Genomic DNA, 20,271 nt, shown 5'->3' with positions numbered 1-20,271 from the left:
AAAAATATACCATAGTTTGTAGATGCTGTAACTTTTGCGCAAACCAATCAGTATACACATATTGGGATTTTTTTTTACAAAAAACATATAGCAAAATACATATTGGCCTAAACTGATGAAGAAATTTGATTTAATTTTTTTTTTTTTTATATAGGGAATGTTTTATAGCAGAAAGTAAAAAATAGAGTTATTTTTTTTTCAAAATTGTCAGTCTTTTTTATGTATATAGCGCATAAAATAAAAACCGCAGAGGTGATCAAATACCACCAAAATAAAGCTCTATTTGTGGGAAAAAAAGGTCATGTGCAATTGTCAGTTAAAGTAACGCAGTGCTGAAGGTGTTAAAGAGTCTCTAAAAATTAGAAACAGTGGCTTGTATATAACTGAACTCAGCTCTTTGAGGACCCTTGGGTGTAAGCCATCTGGTCCAGATTCTTTATTCACCTTTATTTCATGTAAATGTCTCTAGACCATGTCCAGAAACATCAACAACTTCTTGTTATTGATTAAAAGCTGTAGCAATAATACTCCAACAAAAAATAATTTGTGTCATATTGTATTTATTATGATGTTTAATGTTTGATGCTTAGTGTCACTCCACCCTCTCATCCCTACCCTGGTCTGTGTGCACTTCAATCATAAAATTATATGCAAAAAAAAAAAAAGCTTGTTTATTAATTTTGTCGGTGCATAATTGGGTTTTGAAAGCGAATGAAGATTTTTTGCTTGTTTATTAAGCTCAAGAAGCACTACTTTAGCAAAGAAGCGTGGAACAGGTAAAATCTCTAAAGTTATTATGCCAAGGCCAGGGAAAACTCTGATTAAAGCATATAATTCGCAATTTGCAAAGATAAAGATTCAACATCAAAGAGCCCAATGGGATTTGATAATTCACATTGACATTCACAATAAAATTAAAATGTATTCTTCTGGAAAGCTTTGTGAGCCCTTATGTGTTTAGCGGGACATAATAAAACTGTCAGACGGTGCATAACAAGCTTTGATGGAAATATGTCCTTAAAGTGGTTGTACACCCTGTACAACCACTTTTACCTACAGGTAAGCCTATATTAAGGCTTCCCTGTAGGCCAGGGATATGCAATTAGCGGACCTCCAGCTGTTGCAGAACTACAACTCCCATGAGGCATAACAAGACTCTGACAGCCACAAGCATGACACCTAGAGGCAGAGGCATAATGGGACTTGTAGTTTTGCGACAGCTGGAGGTCCGCTAATTGCATCTCCCTGCTGTAGGTGCTTGAAATCTCCTAAACCTCCACGGTTTAGGAGATATTTACTAAAAAGACGATCGCCGATGACTACGACGACTACTACGACGTAAGTGTTGATGTCATCGGCGCATGCGCCCTTCAAAAAGGGCACATCATGCTGTTTCCATTAGGGGTCATGCCGTGACCGGCGGCTCCCACGCGCATGCCCGGGAGTGACGTCACGCGACTCCGGCCAGTCACAGAGCCGGAGTTCGCAGCCCCGGAAGAAGGAGGGGTGAAGATGGAAGCTCCCTGCTCGTGGGAACAAGAACAGCAATGGCTTCTGTGTCAGGTAAGTGACACATAATGGGCTACTATGCGATGCATAGTAGCCCATTATGCTTTACCTTTGCAGGGAAATAAAGAGGAAGTAAAACCCACCAAGGTTTACTTCCTCTTTAAAGTGGTTGTAAAGACAGAATTATTTTTATCTCAATGCTTTCTATGCATTAAGATAAAAAGCCTTCTGTGTGCAGCAGCCCCCCTGAGCCCGCCTAATACTTACCTGAGCCCCATCTCGATCCAACGATGTTGAACGAGAGACTCAGCTGTCCGAGACAGCCATTAGCTCCCGCTGCTGTCAATCAAAGTCAGTGAGTCAATGAGGAGACAGAGGGGCAGGGCCAGGCCATGGCTCTATGTCTGAATGGACACATAGAGCTGCAGCTCGGGTGCGTCCATAGCAAGCTGCTTGCTATGGGGGCACTCAACAGGAGGGAGGGGCCAGGAGCACTGAAGAGGGACCCAAGAAGAGGAGGATCTGGGATCTGGGCTGCTCTGAGCAAAACCACAGCACAGAGCAGGTAAGTATGACATGTTTGTTATTTTCAAAGTGTATTTCCATTTTTACAGCCAGATTGGCATAACACCTACTTTCAGTTAGATTCACACTTGTGCAGCTGTGATTTGATCTCATTTTCAGTGCAATTATGTAGTAAAACTTGGATGTGCTTTAGTTTTTGATACTACTTTTCTTTTTGGTAGGAGAAGGAGACTGCATGCTGGGTCTTAAGGAGCCCTAGCAACCTACAAAATATTTCACAAACACATGTGCATGTATTTTTGGTGTATTTCCATTTATCTCTATAGGGCCAAAATCGCACTGCAGTCGCAGCAGTCCATGCTGTGCTGCAAAGAAGTGAATGGGCACCATAGAGAAAAGGTGTATTTTCATCATCATGCAATTCTGTGACTCAAGTCGCATCTGAAATCACACTAGTGTAAACCAGGCCTTATATTTACATTTTTCACTTCTGGTGGGATAGCTTTGGCTGTCCTGCCTGTTAACACCTATGCTCATTGAAGGACACAAGGAACCTGGGCATATATGTTCTATTGGCATTCCTCCCAAATTCTGCCCACAAAAGAATGCCCATGTATGCCCACATATTTAGTTAAATACACTGGGGCAAGTAGCCCAGCAGACTGCAATGACATTGCAGTGCACAAACACTTTTTCCTTTGTATAATACACTCCTGCAGATTAATTTTTCATAAATTGATAATGTTTTGGCCTTTAGCTCAATGCATTCATATTCTTACAGTAAAAAACTTCAGTTTACCCTTTCAATGAACAAACATTCGGTTTCTTTCAGATTTCTTTCCATAAGATTTTCATATTCCTCTCGAATCTCAGACAAGGCTTCATTTAGATCGATGGATGGAGCAGCATCCAGTTCAATGTTGATTCTGGCACCCAGTTGAGAGAGAAGGGATTCTATTTCCTATAGTGGGTCATGCATGAGAATAAAAGATTCAGAAAATGAAGTAACAACATCTGTATAATTTTATAGTTCTACATTTTTATGGTATATTACCGCCTCACTGTTATTTCTCAGACTGTCCATTTCTTCTTGGAGGCTTTCGACCTGCATCCCCAGTTCTGATGCCTCCCCACTAAGTCCTTCCAGCACTCTTCCCAGACTTTTGACATCCATCTCCACATTACTGGCCAGAGCATCTTCCAATTTGGATCTTTGAAAAATATTTAAGATGACCAATCAAACATAATAAAAAACAAGTTCACAGAAAATGTCAATGGGTGAACAACGGTGAGATAAGGCACTCATGGCAATCAATTGGGTCAATATACCCCAGGGACACCGTTGTTGACATCTCCCTCCCTCCCTGAAGTTTAAGTGGGCACTACAGAAGGGAAACATTTTGAACTTAAATGCAGATAATTCATCACTACAGTTCATGAGAAGAAAATGAGTAAGATACAAATGGAAATTTAACCTACTCCCTTGCAGATGGGTACCGTCTGAGTATGTTGAACAGGGGCAGAAAAATTGGGCTTTTGGTGGTGGTGCCACAAAACTGTAAGCCCTCACAGTTACTCTTGGTGGGCACTGGAACGGGCCCTGCTGTGAAATATTAGATCAAACATTGTAGTTACATGCCACTGTTAAACAGGAGCAGAAAAACTGGGCCTTAGGCGGCGGTGGTGCTGGTGCCACAACACTGCAACCCCTCACAGATACTCTAGCTGAGTGCAGGAACGAGCCCTGCTGCAAAATATTACAGCAAAAATTGTAATTACATGCCCGTTAAACAGGGGCAAAAAAATTGGGCTTTAGGCACTGGTGGTGGTGCCCAGAACCAAAATGTTCTTAGAATCTATCAACATGAACATTGAGGAGGAATAGGATAGTCACTCAGCATAACAGGATAGTCACTTCCCTTTTTCTTTCAATGACATTCCCCTACTCCTCATTATTTCTTTGTAGCATACCTTTAAAATCCGTAGATACAAACTAATTAACCATTAAGTAGATTAACTTGCATCAACCATTCACTCTTTCTTGTACTACTTATTTATGTTACCTTCATATTTCTTTTTACTCTCAGGGATCCCTCTCCATATTTGCCTCAGTATATTCCCCTGGCCTGGCCATCCTTGGTGGAGTGCATGAGGGATTCTCCTTCCCCCATTTTTCTATCAGAATTTTCTTCTGCATAAAACATTGGCATATACGCTCGTTTTGATTGACCCACCACCAGTCCGGTAATCTGATGCTATTCCAATTGCAAGGTCCTATGGTAACCAACGAACCATTGTTTAAACATCTCTATCAACCAGTTATATGTGAGTGTTGTAATATGAAACCAAATTTATTCTCTGTTTTTGAATTTCGTGCTCTGGGTTTCTTGAAAACTGTTTTTCTGTATTTCTAATTTTATTTTAGAAAAAGGTTCTCTTAAATCTTCACACCCCTGAAGAAGAATTTGACATGTATATCGAAACGCGTTGGCTGTAGAGAGTACCTAGTATTTATCCTTCATACTACCATACATGTGATGTACAAATAACCTATGCCTTGCTATATGTGTTTTTAAAGTTTTTTCAATAAAATTCTCATTTTTATAGATATTTTTGTACTTGTTTGACCTTTCCAGTGCCTTAAAAGTCCATTTCGGGGAACCTCCTTTTCTCTCTTGAACAGGATAGTCACTCAGCATCAGCACAGGCAGTCTTCAAGAGATCTCACATTCATAAAAAAATTAATTGGTTACATCAGCATCAGGTGCTTGGTAGCTGGTGATCCAAGACTGATTCATTTTTATGAAGGTGAGCCGATCAACCGAGTTTGTGGACAGGCGCACTCTGTGATCGGTTACAAAGCCACCAGCAGCACTGAATGTGCATTCAGATAGAACGCTGGATGCAGGACAGGCCAGTAACTCAATTGCATACTGTGCAAGCTCATGCCAGTGATCCATCGTCAAGACCCAGTAACCCAGTGGATTTTCGGTGGAGAGGTCTCCAAGTCTGATCTTGCCCCAAGGTATTCCTGCACCATGTAAATCAGATGCTGGCGATTGTTGCTGGAACTGATCAGACCTTGGGGCTATGGACTAAAAAATTGTCTGAATGCATCGGTCAGACAGCCACCTTCTCCACCACTCCTTCTGTGACTGACCGAAGCCTCATAAGTTAAGATAAGTTCCGCAACCCTTGTAACGTGGATCAAAAAGGGTTGCCAGCCTGTACTGATCCCTCTCCTTGATACCACAAATCCGAGGGTCCTTTTGCAGGCTTTGCAGGATCAGGGAGGCCATGCTGCGTAGGTTTGCTGAGGCATTTGGTCCGGAGTCCTCTGGGTCACTAAGAACGACATGATCCGCAGCCATCTCCTCCCAGCCACGTACAAGTCCATGGGTTTCTGGGGACTGAAAATGATCCCTTGAAGACTGCTGCTGATGCTGAGTGCCAGGCTCCACCTCCATGCTGACACAATCCTCCTCTTCCTGTTTGATAGGTGGGCCTGCAGGAATACTGTCTAGATAAAGGGAACCTTGAGAGGTAAGGAAGTCCTCCTCTTCCTTCCTCTGTTCTGCCTCAAGTGCCCTGTCCATTATTGCATGCAGCGTGTGCTCCAACAGGAAGACAAGAGGGACAGTATCACTGATGCATGCACTGTCACTGCTCACCATCCTCGTGGTCTCCTCAAATGGTGACAGGACAGTGCATGCATCCTTGATCATTAGCCACTGGCGTGGCGAAAAAAAGCCAAGCTCCCCTGACCCTGTCCTGGTGCCATACTCGCACGGGTACTTATTGATGGCCCTCTGCTGCATGTGCAGCCGCTGCAGCATTGCCAACGTTGAGTTCCACCTGGTGGGCATGTCACAGATGAGGTGATTCTTGGGCAGGTTGCATTCCTTTTGAAGGTCAGCCAGCTGAGCACTGGCATTATATGATCGGCGGAAATGCCCACAGACTTTCCTGGACTCCCTCAGGAGATCCTGTAAGCCCGGGTACCTGCACAAGAACCACTGCACCACCAAATTAAGGACATAAGCCAAACAGGGAACATGGGTCAAGTGTCCCTGTCGGAGGGCGGAGAGGAGGTTGGTGCCATTGTCGCAAACCACCATTCCTGCCTGAAGCTGGCGTGGCGTCAACCACCTCTGTACCTGCCTCTGCAGAGCTGCCAGAATCTCTGCCCCAGTGTGGCTCCTGTCCCCTAAGCAGACCAACTCAAGCACCGCATGGCTTCTTTTTGCCTGAGTGCTTGCGTAGCCCCTAGAATGCCTACGGAGAACCGCTGGTTCCGAGGTCAAATTTGCAGAGGAAGAAGCCATAGAGGAAGAAGAAGAGGAGGGGGTGGAGGAGAGAGGTGTGGCAGAATCACCACTACTAGCATTTTGGAGGCGTGGTGGCGGAAGAAGCAACAACATTACTGCACCCTGTCCTGCATCCTTCCCAGCTGCCAGCAGGGTTACCCAGTGCGCCATGAAAGAAAGGTAACATCCCTGTCCTTGCCTGCTGGACCATGAGTCAGCGGTAATATGCACCTTACTGCTGACCGCCCTGTCTAATGAGGCCAAGACATTGCCTTCCACTTGGCGAAAAAAAAAATGGCGTTTGGGAACCTGCCACTGAGGTGCCGTACATTCCACAAATTCTCGAAAGGGGGCAGAGTCTACCAGCTGAAAAGGCAGCAGTTGGAGTGCTAGCAATTTAGTCAAACTAGCATTCAGCCGCTGAGCATGTGGATGCCTGGGACCGAATTTCTTTTGATGGTTTAGCAATTGGGGTAGGGAAATTTGCCTGCTACAATCGGATTTAGGTGTACCGCTAGCAGATTGCTCACAAGTGCTTGGGACACCTAATTCTACACCTTCATTTCTCTCATTGCAGGTCTCTGAGAGGACTGAAGGTATGATAGGGTTGGAGATCCCAGCTGATGAGGAGCAAGGAGAGGTCCACCTTGTTCTTTGGTGTGGGTCTTTTAAGTACTGTTGCCAAAGGACTGCATAGGAGCTCAACATATGTCTGGTCAAGCATGTGGTGCCCAAGCGGCTGCTGTTTTGGCCACGCTTGGTACGCTTCAGACATATGTTGCAAACAGCAATGGTGTGATCTGCTGCACACTTCTCAAAAAGGCCCACACCAAAGAACTTTTGAAATAACGTGCAGATTCAGCAGCGCCCTGCACATGCGGAGCTCTGCGGCGTGATGCAGTCGGTTAGCTGTCCTTAAGCTAGCCCCTGGAGGGCATCCTGCCTTGTTGGAGATGTGCCTCCTCCTCCTCCTCTATTCTACCAGGCACCCACATAGAGTCAGTGACCTCATCATCCCCTCCCTCCTCGCCACTGGAGCAAACCTGGCAGTATGCGGCAGCTGGGGGAATATGACTGCCAGTTTTTTGTCCTTCTTGGGCACCCCCTCTCTCTGGGCTCACGTTACTGCCTTCATCCTCCACCTGGGTACCATCATCGGAGCCTTCAAAATGCTGCGCATCCTCCTGCAGCATGTACCTGACACTGTGGTTGAACAGTTCCGGAGACTCCTCAGGACATGATGGTGGAATAGGCCGATTTGCCAGCTGCATTGGCAGCCAAACTTGTCTTAGCCTGGGTGACAGAGGATGAGGAGGATGAGGCCGTCTTTGTGATCCACTCTACCAACTCTTCTGCATGTTGTGGCTCAACATGGCCAGCTGTCGAAAAAAAGGGCAAGCGTGCCCCACAGCCACGTACTGAGGATGCACCGTGTCCACGACCAGCACTGTTGGCTGTAGACACAGAGTCTGCTTGCCCTCTTTTAGTGGCCTGTGAGCTTCTGCCTTTCCTTGGTGGCCTTCCAGATATGCTGTAAAATTGGATTAGCAAAACACCGCCTGAAGTTTACTAGAAAAATTTCACCAGGAATGGCCTGCAGTCAAGTATAGGCTTGGCTAGACTAGAATGCAGCGGATATATATGTAGTATGTAGGAGACTGTATATATATATCTTTATGCACTGCAGATTACTGAATCACCGGCCTGCCTGCCTGAAAGTGTCTTTGAAAACGTTCACCAGCAATGGCCTGCAGTCCGATATAGGCTTGGCTAGACTAGAATGCAGTGGATATATATATATGTTGGAGACTGTATATATATTTAATGTACTGCGGATCACTGAATCACTTGCCTGCCTGCCTGCCTGCCTGAAAGTGTATTTGAAAATGTGCACCAGCAATGGCCTGCAGTCAGATATAGGCTTGGCTAGACTAGAATGCAGTGGATATATATGTAGGAGACATTATATATATTTTATGCACTGCGGATCACTGAATCACTTGCCTGCTTGCCTGAAAGTGTATTTGAAAATGTACACCAGCAATGGCCTGCAGTCAGATATAGGCTTGGCTAGACTGGAATGCAGTGGATATGTATATGTTGGAGACTGTATATATATATTTAATGCACTGCGGATCACTGAATCACTTGCCTGCCTGCCTGCCTGCCTGCCTGAAAGCGTATTTGAAAACGTACACCAGCAATGGCCTGCAGTCAGATATAGGCTTGGCTAGACTGGAATGCAGTGGATATATATATGTTGGAGACTGTATATATATTTAATGCACTGCGGATCACTGAATCACTTGCCTGCCTGAAAGTGTATTTGAAAACGTACACCAGCAATGGCCTGCAGTCAGATATAGGCTTGGCTAGACTAGAATGCAGTGGATATATATGTAGGAGACAGTATATATATTTTATGGACTGCGGATCACTGAATCACTTGCCTACCTGCCTGAAAGTGTATTTGAAAACGTACACTAGCAATAGCCTGCAGTCAGATATAGGCTTGGCGAGACTAGAATGCAGTGGATATATATACAGTATGTTGGAGACTGTATATATATTTAATGCACTGTGGATCACTGAATCCCTTGCCTGCCTGCTTGAAAGTGTATTTGAAAACGTACACCAGCAATGGCCTGCAGTAAGATATAGGCTTAGCTAGACTGGAAAGCAGTTGATATATATATGTTGTAGACTGTATATATATTTAATGCACTGCAGATCACTGAATCACTTGCCTGCCTGCCAGTGTATATGAAAACGTACACCAGCAATGGCCTGCAGTCAGATATAGGCTTGGCTAGACTGGAATGCAGTGGATATATATATGTTGGAGACTGTATATACATTTAATGCACTGCGTATCACTGAATCACTTGCCTGCCTGAAAGTGTATTTGAATACGTACACCAGGAACGGTCTGCAGTGAGATCTAGCTAAACTGGATACAGTGTGTATATGTGTATATATATATATGTATATATATATATACACAAAGCCGAGATGTATATATATATATATATATATCTATATATATATATATATATATATATATACACTAAATACACTGCAGCTAACGGAATCAACTGCCTGCCTGAAGTATATTAGAAACAGTACAGCAGGAGCAGTCTGCAGTGAGATCTAGCTAAGCTGGATACAGTGGATATATATATATATATATATATATATATATATATATATATATATATATATATACACACACACAAAGCCGGGATGTATATATATACTAAATACACTGCAGCTAACTGAATCAACTGCCTTCCTGAAGTACCGTATTTATCGGCGTATAACACGCACTTTTTTCCCCTTAAAACCAGGGGAAAATCGCAGGTGCGTGTTATACGCCGATCCCCTGCGATCCTGACCTGTCACATTTTCAAAATCGCCGACCGCGATTTGAAAATGGCACCGCCGGCGCCGAAATACACAGAGCCGGTCCTCGGCTCTTCCCGGCGGCTCTCGTTCATTTTCGGCTCCACTCGTAGTCCCGAGAGGAGCTATCCGAACCTACTCGGCTAGGTTCGGATAGCTCCGCTCGGGACTACGAGTGGAGCCGAAAGTGAATGACAGCCGCCGGAAAGAGCCGAGGACCGGCTCTGTGTATTTCGGCGCCGGCGGCGCCATTTTCAAATCGCGATCGGCGATTTTGAAGCCCAGAATGGCTGGGATCACTGGGGAAGGCTGCACTGGGGAAGTCTGCACCGGGGAAAGCTGCACTGGGAAAGTCTTCACTGGGGAAGTCTGCACTGGGGAAGTCTGCACTGACAAGGCTGCACTGGGGAAGGCTGCACTGGGGAAGTCTGCACTGACAAGGCTGCACTGGGGAAGGCTGCACTGGGGAAGTCTGCACTGACAAGGCTGCACTGGGGAAGTCTGCACTGACAAGGCTGCACTGACATGGCTGCACTGGGGAAGGCTGCACTGGGGAAGTCTGCACTGACAAGGCTGCACTGGGGAAGGCTGCACTGGGGAAGTCTGCACTGACAAGGCTGCACTGGGGAAGTCTGCACTGACAAGGCTGCACTGGGGAAGTCTGCACTGACAAGGCTGCACTGGGGAAGTCTGCACTGACAAGGCTGCACTGGGGAAGGCTGCACTGGGGAAGGCTGCACTGGGGAAGGCTGCACTGACAAGGCTGCACTGACAAGGCTGCAATGATGGGCGTTTAAATGTAAGTTTTTTTTCCCTTCAACTTCCCTCCTAAAAGTTTTTTTTTTCCTTAAAATACCCTCCTAAATTGGGGTGCGTGTTATACGCTGGTGCGTGTTATACGCCGATAAATACGGTATATTAGAAACAGTACAGCAGGAACGGTCTGCAGTGAGATCTAGCTAAAATGTATACAGTGGATATATATATATAAACCAGTCTGACTGTATGTATATATTAAATACACTGCAGGTAACTGAATCAACTGCCTGCCTGAAGTATATTAGAAACAGTACAGCAGGAATGGTCTGCAGTGAGATCTAGCTAACTGAATAAAAAGTAAATTAAATGACACTCTCTCTCTCCCTATCTCTCTCTCCGCCAGCAACACACTACACAAGGCCGACGTGCAGGTGGCCTTATATAGTGTGGGGCATGGACTTAACCCCCTGAGCCATAATTGGCCAAAGGCATCCTGCCTTTGGCCAATCATGGCTCTCTTTGCTGACGGCGCTGAGATCGGCCAAAGCATACGGGTCATAGTGCATGCTTGGCCAATCATCAGCCAGCAATGCACTGCGATGACGCAGTGCATTATAGGGCGTGACGCACTGCTGGAATTTGGCGCGAACGTCCTATAATGTTTGATCTTCGGCGAATGATCAAACAGCCGATGTTCGAGTCGAACTCATGTTCGACTCGAATTTGAAGCTCATACCTAGTTGCCATGCACTGCAGCAAGGGTTTAAAAAAATGGAAAATTTCCTATCAAATACTTACCGTAATATTCCTTTCCTGACAGACTCCATGGCAGCAACGTGTGGGTAGGCTCCGCCTCCATAATTACCCTATAGGACACCTCTCCCATAAATCTTTGCTCAGGACTGCTAACCGTGTTCCGTAACTAGCCTACTCCAGACATTTGGGAGGGAACTCCTGCTGCCATGGAGTCTATCAGGAAAGGAAAATTACGGTAAGTATTTGATAGGAAATTTTCCATTTTCCTGACAGACTCCATGGCAGCAACGTATTGGAAATAACTTGCCAAACATGCCTGGGTGGGCAAAATGTTGAGCAAAGAAAAAACAAAATTTATTTATTTAACACTGTCAACCGACAGGACTTGCAAACCAAAATTAACGGAAGACAATGTGGCAGGTTCAACACAATAGTCAGACACAAATGTGTTAATAGAAGACCAAGAAGCCACTCTGCAGATTATTTCGGGAGCGACATGTCGAGAAGCTGCCCAAGGACTCGAGATACTCCGGGTTAAATGAGCTGTTACTGCCTCTGGAGGAGCCAAGCCCTTTGCCATATAGGCCTTCTGGATGGTCTGTACAATCCAAGCAGCGATGGATCAAACCAAAGCACTCATTCCTTTTTTTTTCCTGTGTAGAAAATTTAAAAGAAACTCTGATTTCCTAAACGGAGCTGTGACCTCCAGGTACTGTTTCAGTGTGTTTCCGACATCAAGAGGATGAACGACCTGATTCTCCGATGACCTAAAAGTGGGAAGCACAAATTCTTGGTTTTCATGAAAACTTCTGGTCACTTTAGGGTTTGAATCCAACATGTGAATCAACACTGCTCTATCCGGAAAAAAGTACGAAAAGGCTCTTTCGAACCCAAGTTTCTGATTTCAGACACTCTTTTAGCTGAGGTAACCGCTACTAGGAATGCTGTCTTTCACTGAGAGAGGTTTGACGGGATCTGATCCAAGACTGGAAAGGAAATCCAGGACAAGAGGGAGGTCCCATTTGGGCAACCTCGGTTTCCTCTGAGGTCTAAACCTGATAGCTCCTTTGAAGAACTAACGAACCAGGGAATGATTTGCCCATGAAACTCCCGTGAATTCAGAGATGGCTGATACTTGCACCCGAAGTGAACTCACTGCTAGGGATAGGTCAAGGCCTGTTTGTAGAAAACTAAGGATGTCTTGCACTGCCAGAGAGACACAAGGATTAGGTCTGGAAGCCATGTGATCTGTCAACCTGGACCATATACGTTCGTAGACCCTGTTGGTACTTTTCCTTCTGGCATTAAGAAGAGTCAAAATAGCTTCTTCTGGACAACCTAGAGCCTCAAGCCTTCCCCTCTCAAGAACCAAGCCCTGAGGTGCAGGTGAGAAGGACAAGGGTGCAGGATTGTGCCTTGAGACAGAAGATACAGCTTGAGAGGCAGGGGAACTGGGTCTTGAAAACTGAGGAGTCTTAGAAAGGGAAACCAAAGCCTGTTGGGCCAGAAAGAAATCACCGCTATGACTTCCACCATCTCTGTTCTGAGCCTCCGAAGGAACTGGAGAATCACCAGTACTGGAGGAAAAGCGTAGGCCTTGCGGAACCTCCACTGGTCCGTGAGGGCATCTATCCTGTATGCTTGAGGATCTCGGAACCTCGAATAGTACTTGGTCAGCTTGTGGTTGCATGGGGATGCAAAGAGATTGACTTCTTGAGACACTCCCAAGGTCAAGAGCCAATTGAACACCTCTTTGTGGAGAGACCATTCGTTGTTGTTCATTTGAACAAGGGAAAGGAAGTCTGCTTGTACATACTGTATCCCTGGAATGTAGACCGCTGAGATGTTGGACAAGTACTTCTGAGCCCAATTCATGATTGGTTCCACCACCTGTAGCAGAGACCAGCTGCGAGTTCTGCCCTGCTTCCTTATGTAGGCCACCGAGGTTGTATTGTCCATCCTAAGCATCACTGAAGAGTTCTCTACTAGATGGCGGAATGAAAGAAGTAGCTGAAAGGCAGCTCGTAGTTCCAGGGTGTTGGACACAACCCCCAGGGAAGGGGAGTTCCATCTGCCCTGAGCAACTTCCGATAGGCAATGAGCACCCCAGCCCCGGTTGCTGGCATCTGAGGTGATCGGGACCCAAGAGATGGGAACGATCGAGTGGCAACTGCAGAGATTTTTGCCCTGGAGCCACCAAAGGAGAGACACTCTCATGGCTGGAGTAAAGTGGATACGCTGGCTTTTGCTGTGGGAATTCCATTGTTGAAGAAAACCTTTTTGGAAAGGCCATGTGTGCCATTGTGCCCACTTCACCATGGGAATGGTGGCTGCCATGGTGCCAATTACCTTCAGACACTGGAGAGGGAAGAGGTGAGACGAAGCGAGGGTTGAGCGATTCTGTTTCTAATTACCACAATCTTCTCCTCGGGAAGAGAAATAGTCCCTTCCACAGTGTTGAAGAGAACACCGAGGAACACAAGAGACTGTGTTGGTTCCAGGTGGCTCTTCTCCAGGTTCAGGAGCCACTCGAATTCTTGAAGGGTGGAGATGACCAGGCTCCTGTGTTCTAAAAGTTTACCTTTGTCCTGGGCTAGGAGAAGTAGGTCGTCTAAGTAGTGGTGAAGACGAACCCCTTTGACTCGAAGCAGAGCAACAACAGCCAACAAGACCTTGGAGAAGACACAAGGTGACGTTGTCAGACCGAAGGAGAGACAGGTGAACTGTAAGTGTTGTTCGCCTACTGCAAAGCAGAGGAATTGTTGAAAGTCCACAGCCACTGGTACGTGGAAATAGGCACCTTTCAGGTCGATTGACATCAACCAGTCTCCTGGATGAACCAACTACTGGATTGTAATTAGGGACTCTATCTTGAATTTTTCTTTCAGGATGAAGAGGTTGAGATGGGTCAAGTCTATGACTGGCCTCCAAGTGCCGTACTTTTTCTGCACCAAGAACAGGGGAGAATACATGCCCTTGCCTCGCTCGTCGTCTGGAACAGGAATGACTGCGCCTGTTGAAGGCCCAGGTGTGACCTGAAGAGACCATTTTGACATCCTGGATTGAGGCCGCCCAGACATGATGAAAGTGGAGAAGACGAGCCCCCACCTGGCATGCCTGAACAGGCCTAATCTCAAAAGGACTTAGTGGAATCCTGATTCCCGGAAGAACCGCTTTTTGTTGGTTTCTTAAATGAAGATTGCCTGTTTTTCCAGGATCTTGAGAATTCCCGACCAGGCCTATAACTGCGTGCCTCTCTGGCTCAGTATTCTGCCTTTTTGGAAAGGAACGTTTCTGGTTCTGTAAACGCTGATCTTGAGGATGGAACCCAAACTTACCACCCGTGGCTCGAGTTATGGCGCTATCAAGCTTGTTGCCAAAAAGAGATGTTCCCTCAAAGGGAATTCGGCACCAAGCTTGCTTGAAATCCGGATCCGCCAACCACGGATGGGGCCATTAGGCTTGACGTTACGAGACAGCTGCCAACGTAACTCGGGCCACCAGATGGATGACAATAATGGAAGCCTCCCCCAAAAAGGTGGAAGCCAGCCTAATCTCCTGAATAGGAGAACCTCTAGCCACATCACTGGGGATGCTTCTTAGAGTCTAATCAACACTGTCTGCCTAGGTCTCCATGGCTTTAGATACTGCAGCTACGGCTAGGATCGGTTTACAGGCCATTCCTGCTGTCAGGTAGATCCTCTTCAAATCAGAGTAGATCCGTCTCTCCAAGGGATCTTTAAAGGCATCGGTGTTTTACAAAGGAAGAGTTACATATCTCACTAATCTCATCAGAGCTGCGTCCACCAAAGGAGCTGACTCAAGATGCTTTTTTTTTTTCAATCCTCTTTATTACAAATTTTGTACAAATTGATACACATAATTTATCAATGTTATTTCTTTATACATTTCTTCATATATTTCATTTACATTCTCTCCTATCAATCACACCATTCTCTCTCCTCCACTCTCTCCATGGCCACTCTATACTTCATTTTCAGGTATTCCTACATCCAGTGTAACACATGATCTATTCCACTTTGCCCATATATTCTCATATTTCTGCAGATTACCCCTTTGTTCATACATTATTCTTTCATATGGTAAAACCTGATTTACTGCCCTCACCCACTGGGTCACTGTCGGTGGGTTTGGCTGAATCCATTTCTCTACTATTTGTTTTCTTGCGAGAAATAATGCTTCCTGCAGGAACATCCTATTATATTTACTACTACCTCTCTTCTCCCTTCTTATTCCCATCAAACAGAGTTCAATTGTGGCCATAATTGGTTCATTTAGCACTTTTCCTATTTTTCTAATCACCTGTTGCCAGTATCTTTCTATGATAACACAATGCCACATCATGTGGAGAAAGTCCGCCCCTTCCTGTCCACATCTTGTGCACTTTGATTCACTCATTCTCCCCATTTTATACAACCTATTTGGGGCCAAATAGGTCTGATATACAATGTTTAACTGAATTATCTTGTTATTTGTTGCTGGGGATACTTTCAAATGGGAGGAGCATACTTCGTTCCATTCCTGTTCACTCATATCTGGTATAGCTACTTGCCATTTATTCCTTATTTCCATTGGTTCCCCCCCTATTTTACTCTGCAGCAGATGTGAATAAAGTTTGGCTACTAACCCCTTTGGTCCCTGTGATCTCAAAATGCCTATAAGAGGGTATTTAGATATTTTTAATTCCTTTCCTCTAAACTGTATCTGTAAGACTTGTCTAAGCTGAAGGTATCTAAAAAATTGTTTACTTGATAAATTATATAGTTTACATAACTTTTCGTATGGTACTATTATGTTTCTTTCATACACCTGTCCAATGCTTATCACCTCTTTCTGTTTCCAGAATTTACTACCCTCAAATTTTTCCAAATGCTCAAATGCTGGATTATTCCACAAAGCGGTCTCTGGTGGGATATCAGAGAAGCCCGTTAGCCTCCTTGCCTCCCGCCAGACTGCTCTGGCTAGTTTTAGCAGGGGAATTCTTACTCCCACCCTCCTCAGATCTTTTATCTCTAATCCTACCATGAGATCTTCTACTTGCATCCTGCTTAGTAAGTACTCCTCAATTCCTGTTTTTTTCTCCTGTCCAACCCAGGATCTCAGATGTTTCAGTTGCCCAGCCAGATAATATAAATATAAATCTGGCAGGGCCAACCCCGCTGCATTTTTCGGTCTTTGTAGCTTTTTAAGTTTTAGCTTGCTTCTACCATACGCCCAAATGAATCTGGTTATCTGTGAGTTCAGATCTTTAAATATCTGTTTTGGTATTTTTACCGGGGAGTGTGCAAATAGATATAAGCATTTAGGGAGTATAATAGATTTAATCAGCTGGATTCTACCCGCCATTGATATTGGTAATTTTATCCATATTGCCAGTTTTTTCTTAACAAATTCTACCAGGGGGATTATATTAACTTTCAGAGCTTCCTCAGGATCTAACGTAATATTTATTCCTAAGTATTTAAATGCTTCGACTATTTTTAATGGGGTCTGGGCGCTCATTACATTCCCTGTTCCAAGCAGCATCAGTGCAGATTTCTGCCAATTTATTTTGAGTCCTGAAAATATTCCGTATGTTTCTATTATTTTCATCGCCTCCTGCAATGAGGTATACCCATCCCCCATGTATAGTATGATATCATCGGCATATAAGCCTATATGTTCTACTTTTTCCCCCACTTTAATCCCTTTATACTTTTTTGATTGCCTAAATCTATTTGCCAATGCTTCAATTACCAAGGCAAATAGCTGGGGGGACAATGGGCATCCCTGCCTCATTCCCCTATATAATTTTATTGTAGTCGATAGTGTCCCATTTATTAGTAGGCTTGAGCATGGTTGTTTGTAAATTATTTTTACCCATTTTCTAAATTTTTCCCCGAATCCATTTTTTTTCAATACTGTCTGCAAGAATTCCCATTCTACGGAGTCAAATGCCCTGGCCGTATCCAGCGAGGCCTGACTCAAGATGCTTGACCTCTTCTTCCTTGAAAGGATACAGTTTCTGGATCTTTGACTGCATGGAATTTTTCTTATTCATCTTGCCCCATTCATCAGAGATGATGTCACCCAATTCAGAAAGAAAAGGAAAAAAAAGAAGCTCTTTATGGAGCCATTTGAAAAATTTTCTCTGTTTTGGAGAAGTTACAGGGTCTTCCTAATTCAAAGCTTCCCTTACAGCTTTCACCAGAGAGGGAACCAAGGCGTATTTAAAGCCTATTCCTAGATCTTCTACGTCCGACTCACTGTCAGAAGGAGGTGCGGATGGGCGGCTCGGCTGGGAGGATTCCCATTTTTCATGGACCTGCCCTTCTCCTGATGGAGAGCATAGTGGCACTGGTGGAGAGTCACAAGGCTGACGAGCCTCCCTTTCTTGCAGAGACTCCCTAACGACCCGCTTCATCAAGGATTCCAGACGTTGGTCTGCACCCTCCCTTTCATCTGCTGCTTTAGAGAAACAGTGGTCACAGAGGGATTTCCAGACAGGAACAGGAGTCCTGCACCCCCAGCATGATTTTTCTGGCCCTTTACTAGAGCGAGATGAGTGGGTGTGAGGAGGATCCCTACTATGCTGTCTGGATCTGGGGGGAGATTCGTGATACCTGGACCTGGAGCAAGAGTGCCGGTGGTGCGATTTTGAGGACCCACTTCCCTTACGGGAGCTACATTGTGGATCAGACCTAGAAGGGCTGTGAAAAACAAAGGAAAGAACAGAGAGAAAAGACAGGTATATTAAGCTAGTGCCCTATACCCAACTCTCTCCCCTCCCCAGCAGGCAGAACACAGGAAAAACCTTAGACATACCTGCTATGAGAGGGCTGGCCACCAGGAGGCAGTGAAGGATTCACCTTGTCAGAGAAGGATACTGCAGGGAGAGATACAGAGTCAGTTGCCAGGCAGGGAACCCACTCAGACCAGAGGAGTAATGCTTACCAGGAAGAGCCAATACAGGAGCCCAGCGAAGTCGCTGCAACGCCCACGATCATTCCCGAGCTCTAAAGGCTCTCTTCCTGGTTTTTAAAAGTGGCGCCATATGACGTCACTGACAGTGTCAAACCCAAGGCGTTTGTGCGCATGCATAAACCAAACCTCGTTCTCATTCCGGGCCGCGCATGCGCAGAATGCACGCCGAACCCAGAAGAGAGAGTGGCGGCTGGAACAAAGGAAGAACCAGCCGCAATACACAGGGCAAAAGGCACACAGCAAAGAAAGAAAAAAAATCAGAGGTACAAACAAACAGATACAAACAATGCTGCCATGAATGCTTAAAGAACGAATTTACCACTCCACCTACGATCGACTGCGCCGAGGTAACACACACACCGGACTTCGCAGTAGTTAATGGCCGCCTACAATCAGCTAGGCAAACAGGCCAAGCGCGCTAACCTGTTGGTGACCAGGTTTCTAGCTCTTCCGCGCTACTGAGCATATACACTCAATACCCTGCTTAACAGACAAGGCCTATCGGAGGGACGTGCCATCTGGCGCTCGGCCAATCCTGATTGTAGGGAGATCATCTTCAGGTAAGAGAACCAAAAACTTGGTCCTACGGAGGAGGACAAAAAAGGAACACGGTTAGCAGTCCAGAGCAAAGATTTATGGGAGAGGTGTCCTATAGGGTAATTATGGAGGCAGAGCCTACCCACATGTTGCTGCCATGGAGTCTGTCAGGAAATACTTTTTCCTGAAAACACTTTGGAGAGTCACACTGTGGCCATACTGTGGCCTGGTTCTCTTGAGATCTGATATCCCCCCCATGGTACACTGCTCTAATTGACAGAGTTCTCGCTCCTTGAGCAGCGTTGTTGGGTAAAACAGTGTGCAGAGAGTCATATAGCTGGGTATTTTTTAACCATTGCTGTAACACATACCAACTAAATAAAATACCTAAAAAAGCAGCATATTTGGTACTGTAAAGGCAGCCTGACTACATTACAGTATTAAATAAAGAGGGTTCAACTGAGCTTTAAGCCTGTGTACAAATCATACCATTGTCAACACTTACTTGTTGTTGTAATCGTCAGCAGCCAGCCTGGCATTATCAGTCTCAAGAAGAATCCTTGCATTTTCTATAGCAAGTTCAGCAATCTATCCAACAAATTTCAAAATATGTCAAAATACAGTATATATATATTTAATAGTTAAAATATATGTGATCAGTTTAAGTGTTTTAGACAAACAAGTTAACCTAACCAGTTTATTTTAATAATGTTAATAATCTTACCAGTATGCATTACTATTTGTAAAACCTAATATTAACCCTATTTCTAATTATATGTTGGCCTTCCAGTTTCCAAATAGATTTAGTTTATTTAGTGTATGCACATATAGTAGGTTCTCTGATAAACTATGATTCCTGTCATATACTTTAATGACTTTCTTTTCATGAAATTTGTAATTATTGGAGTGAACTATGAGTTACCTGGTTTTGGAGCTCATCGATGAGTCTGAAGTAATGAGTGCCATCGGGAGGTGTTTTTGGTTGGTGGTTTGCATACCATTCACAAATCTTTCTCTCCAGCTGGGTATTTTCTATTTCAAGAGAGCGGACCTTGTTGAGGTAGGATGACAAGCGCTCATTCAAAAGCTGCATGGTCTCTTTCCCATTAACACCAAATAGGCTATCACTCCAGCCATCATGACCTCCAAGGGTGCTATGATGACCCTCATGACCATGGCTAACATGTTTTGAGAAAGACACTTCTTTTTTGTGGTGGCTTCCATGATGGGACACATGGTTACCTCCATGATGGGACATGTGGTTGCCTCCATGATGGGACGCGTGGTGGCCTTCATGGTGGGACATATGAGGACCTCCATGACTTGACATGTGGGAGCCTCCATGGTGGGACATATGGTGACCTCCATGACTTGACATGTGGGAGCCTCCATGGTGGGACATTTGGGAACCTCCATTAAGTGACTTGTGATGGCTTCCATGATGTGAAATGTGAGAGCCTCCATGATGGGTCATTGGGTGACCTCCACTATG

General features: G+C 45.0%; 1 protein-coding gene across 1 annotated transcript in view; it reads right to left on the bottom strand.

Moving 5' to 3' along the window:
* The window catches only part of LOC141113763 (keratin, type I cytoskeletal 19-like), a 29,678-nt gene that overhangs the window by 9,161 nt on the left and 246 nt on the right, over window positions 1-20,271 (bottom strand). The window contains exons 2-5 of the mRNA XM_073607042.1: window positions 19,702-20,261; window positions 19,285-19,367; window positions 3,089-3,245; window positions 2,834-2,995 (exon numbers count right to left, since the gene is read on the bottom strand). Coding sequence (XP_073463143.1) covers window positions 2,834-2,995; window positions 3,089-3,245; window positions 19,285-19,367; window positions 19,702-20,261 — 962 coding nt within the window. The remainder of the gene's footprint in view (window positions 1-2,833; window positions 2,996-3,088; window positions 3,246-19,284; window positions 19,368-19,701; window positions 20,262-20,271) is intronic.

This window comes from Aquarana catesbeiana, linkage group LG12, assembly GCF_042186555.1.
Source record: "Aquarana catesbeiana isolate 2022-GZ linkage group LG12, ASM4218655v1, whole genome shotgun sequence".
Lineage (NCBI taxonomy): Eukaryota > Metazoa > Chordata > Amphibia > Anura > Ranidae > Aquarana > Aquarana catesbeiana.
Note: the sequence above shows the minus strand (reverse complement) of the source record. Positions and strands in the feature narration are given on the sequence as shown.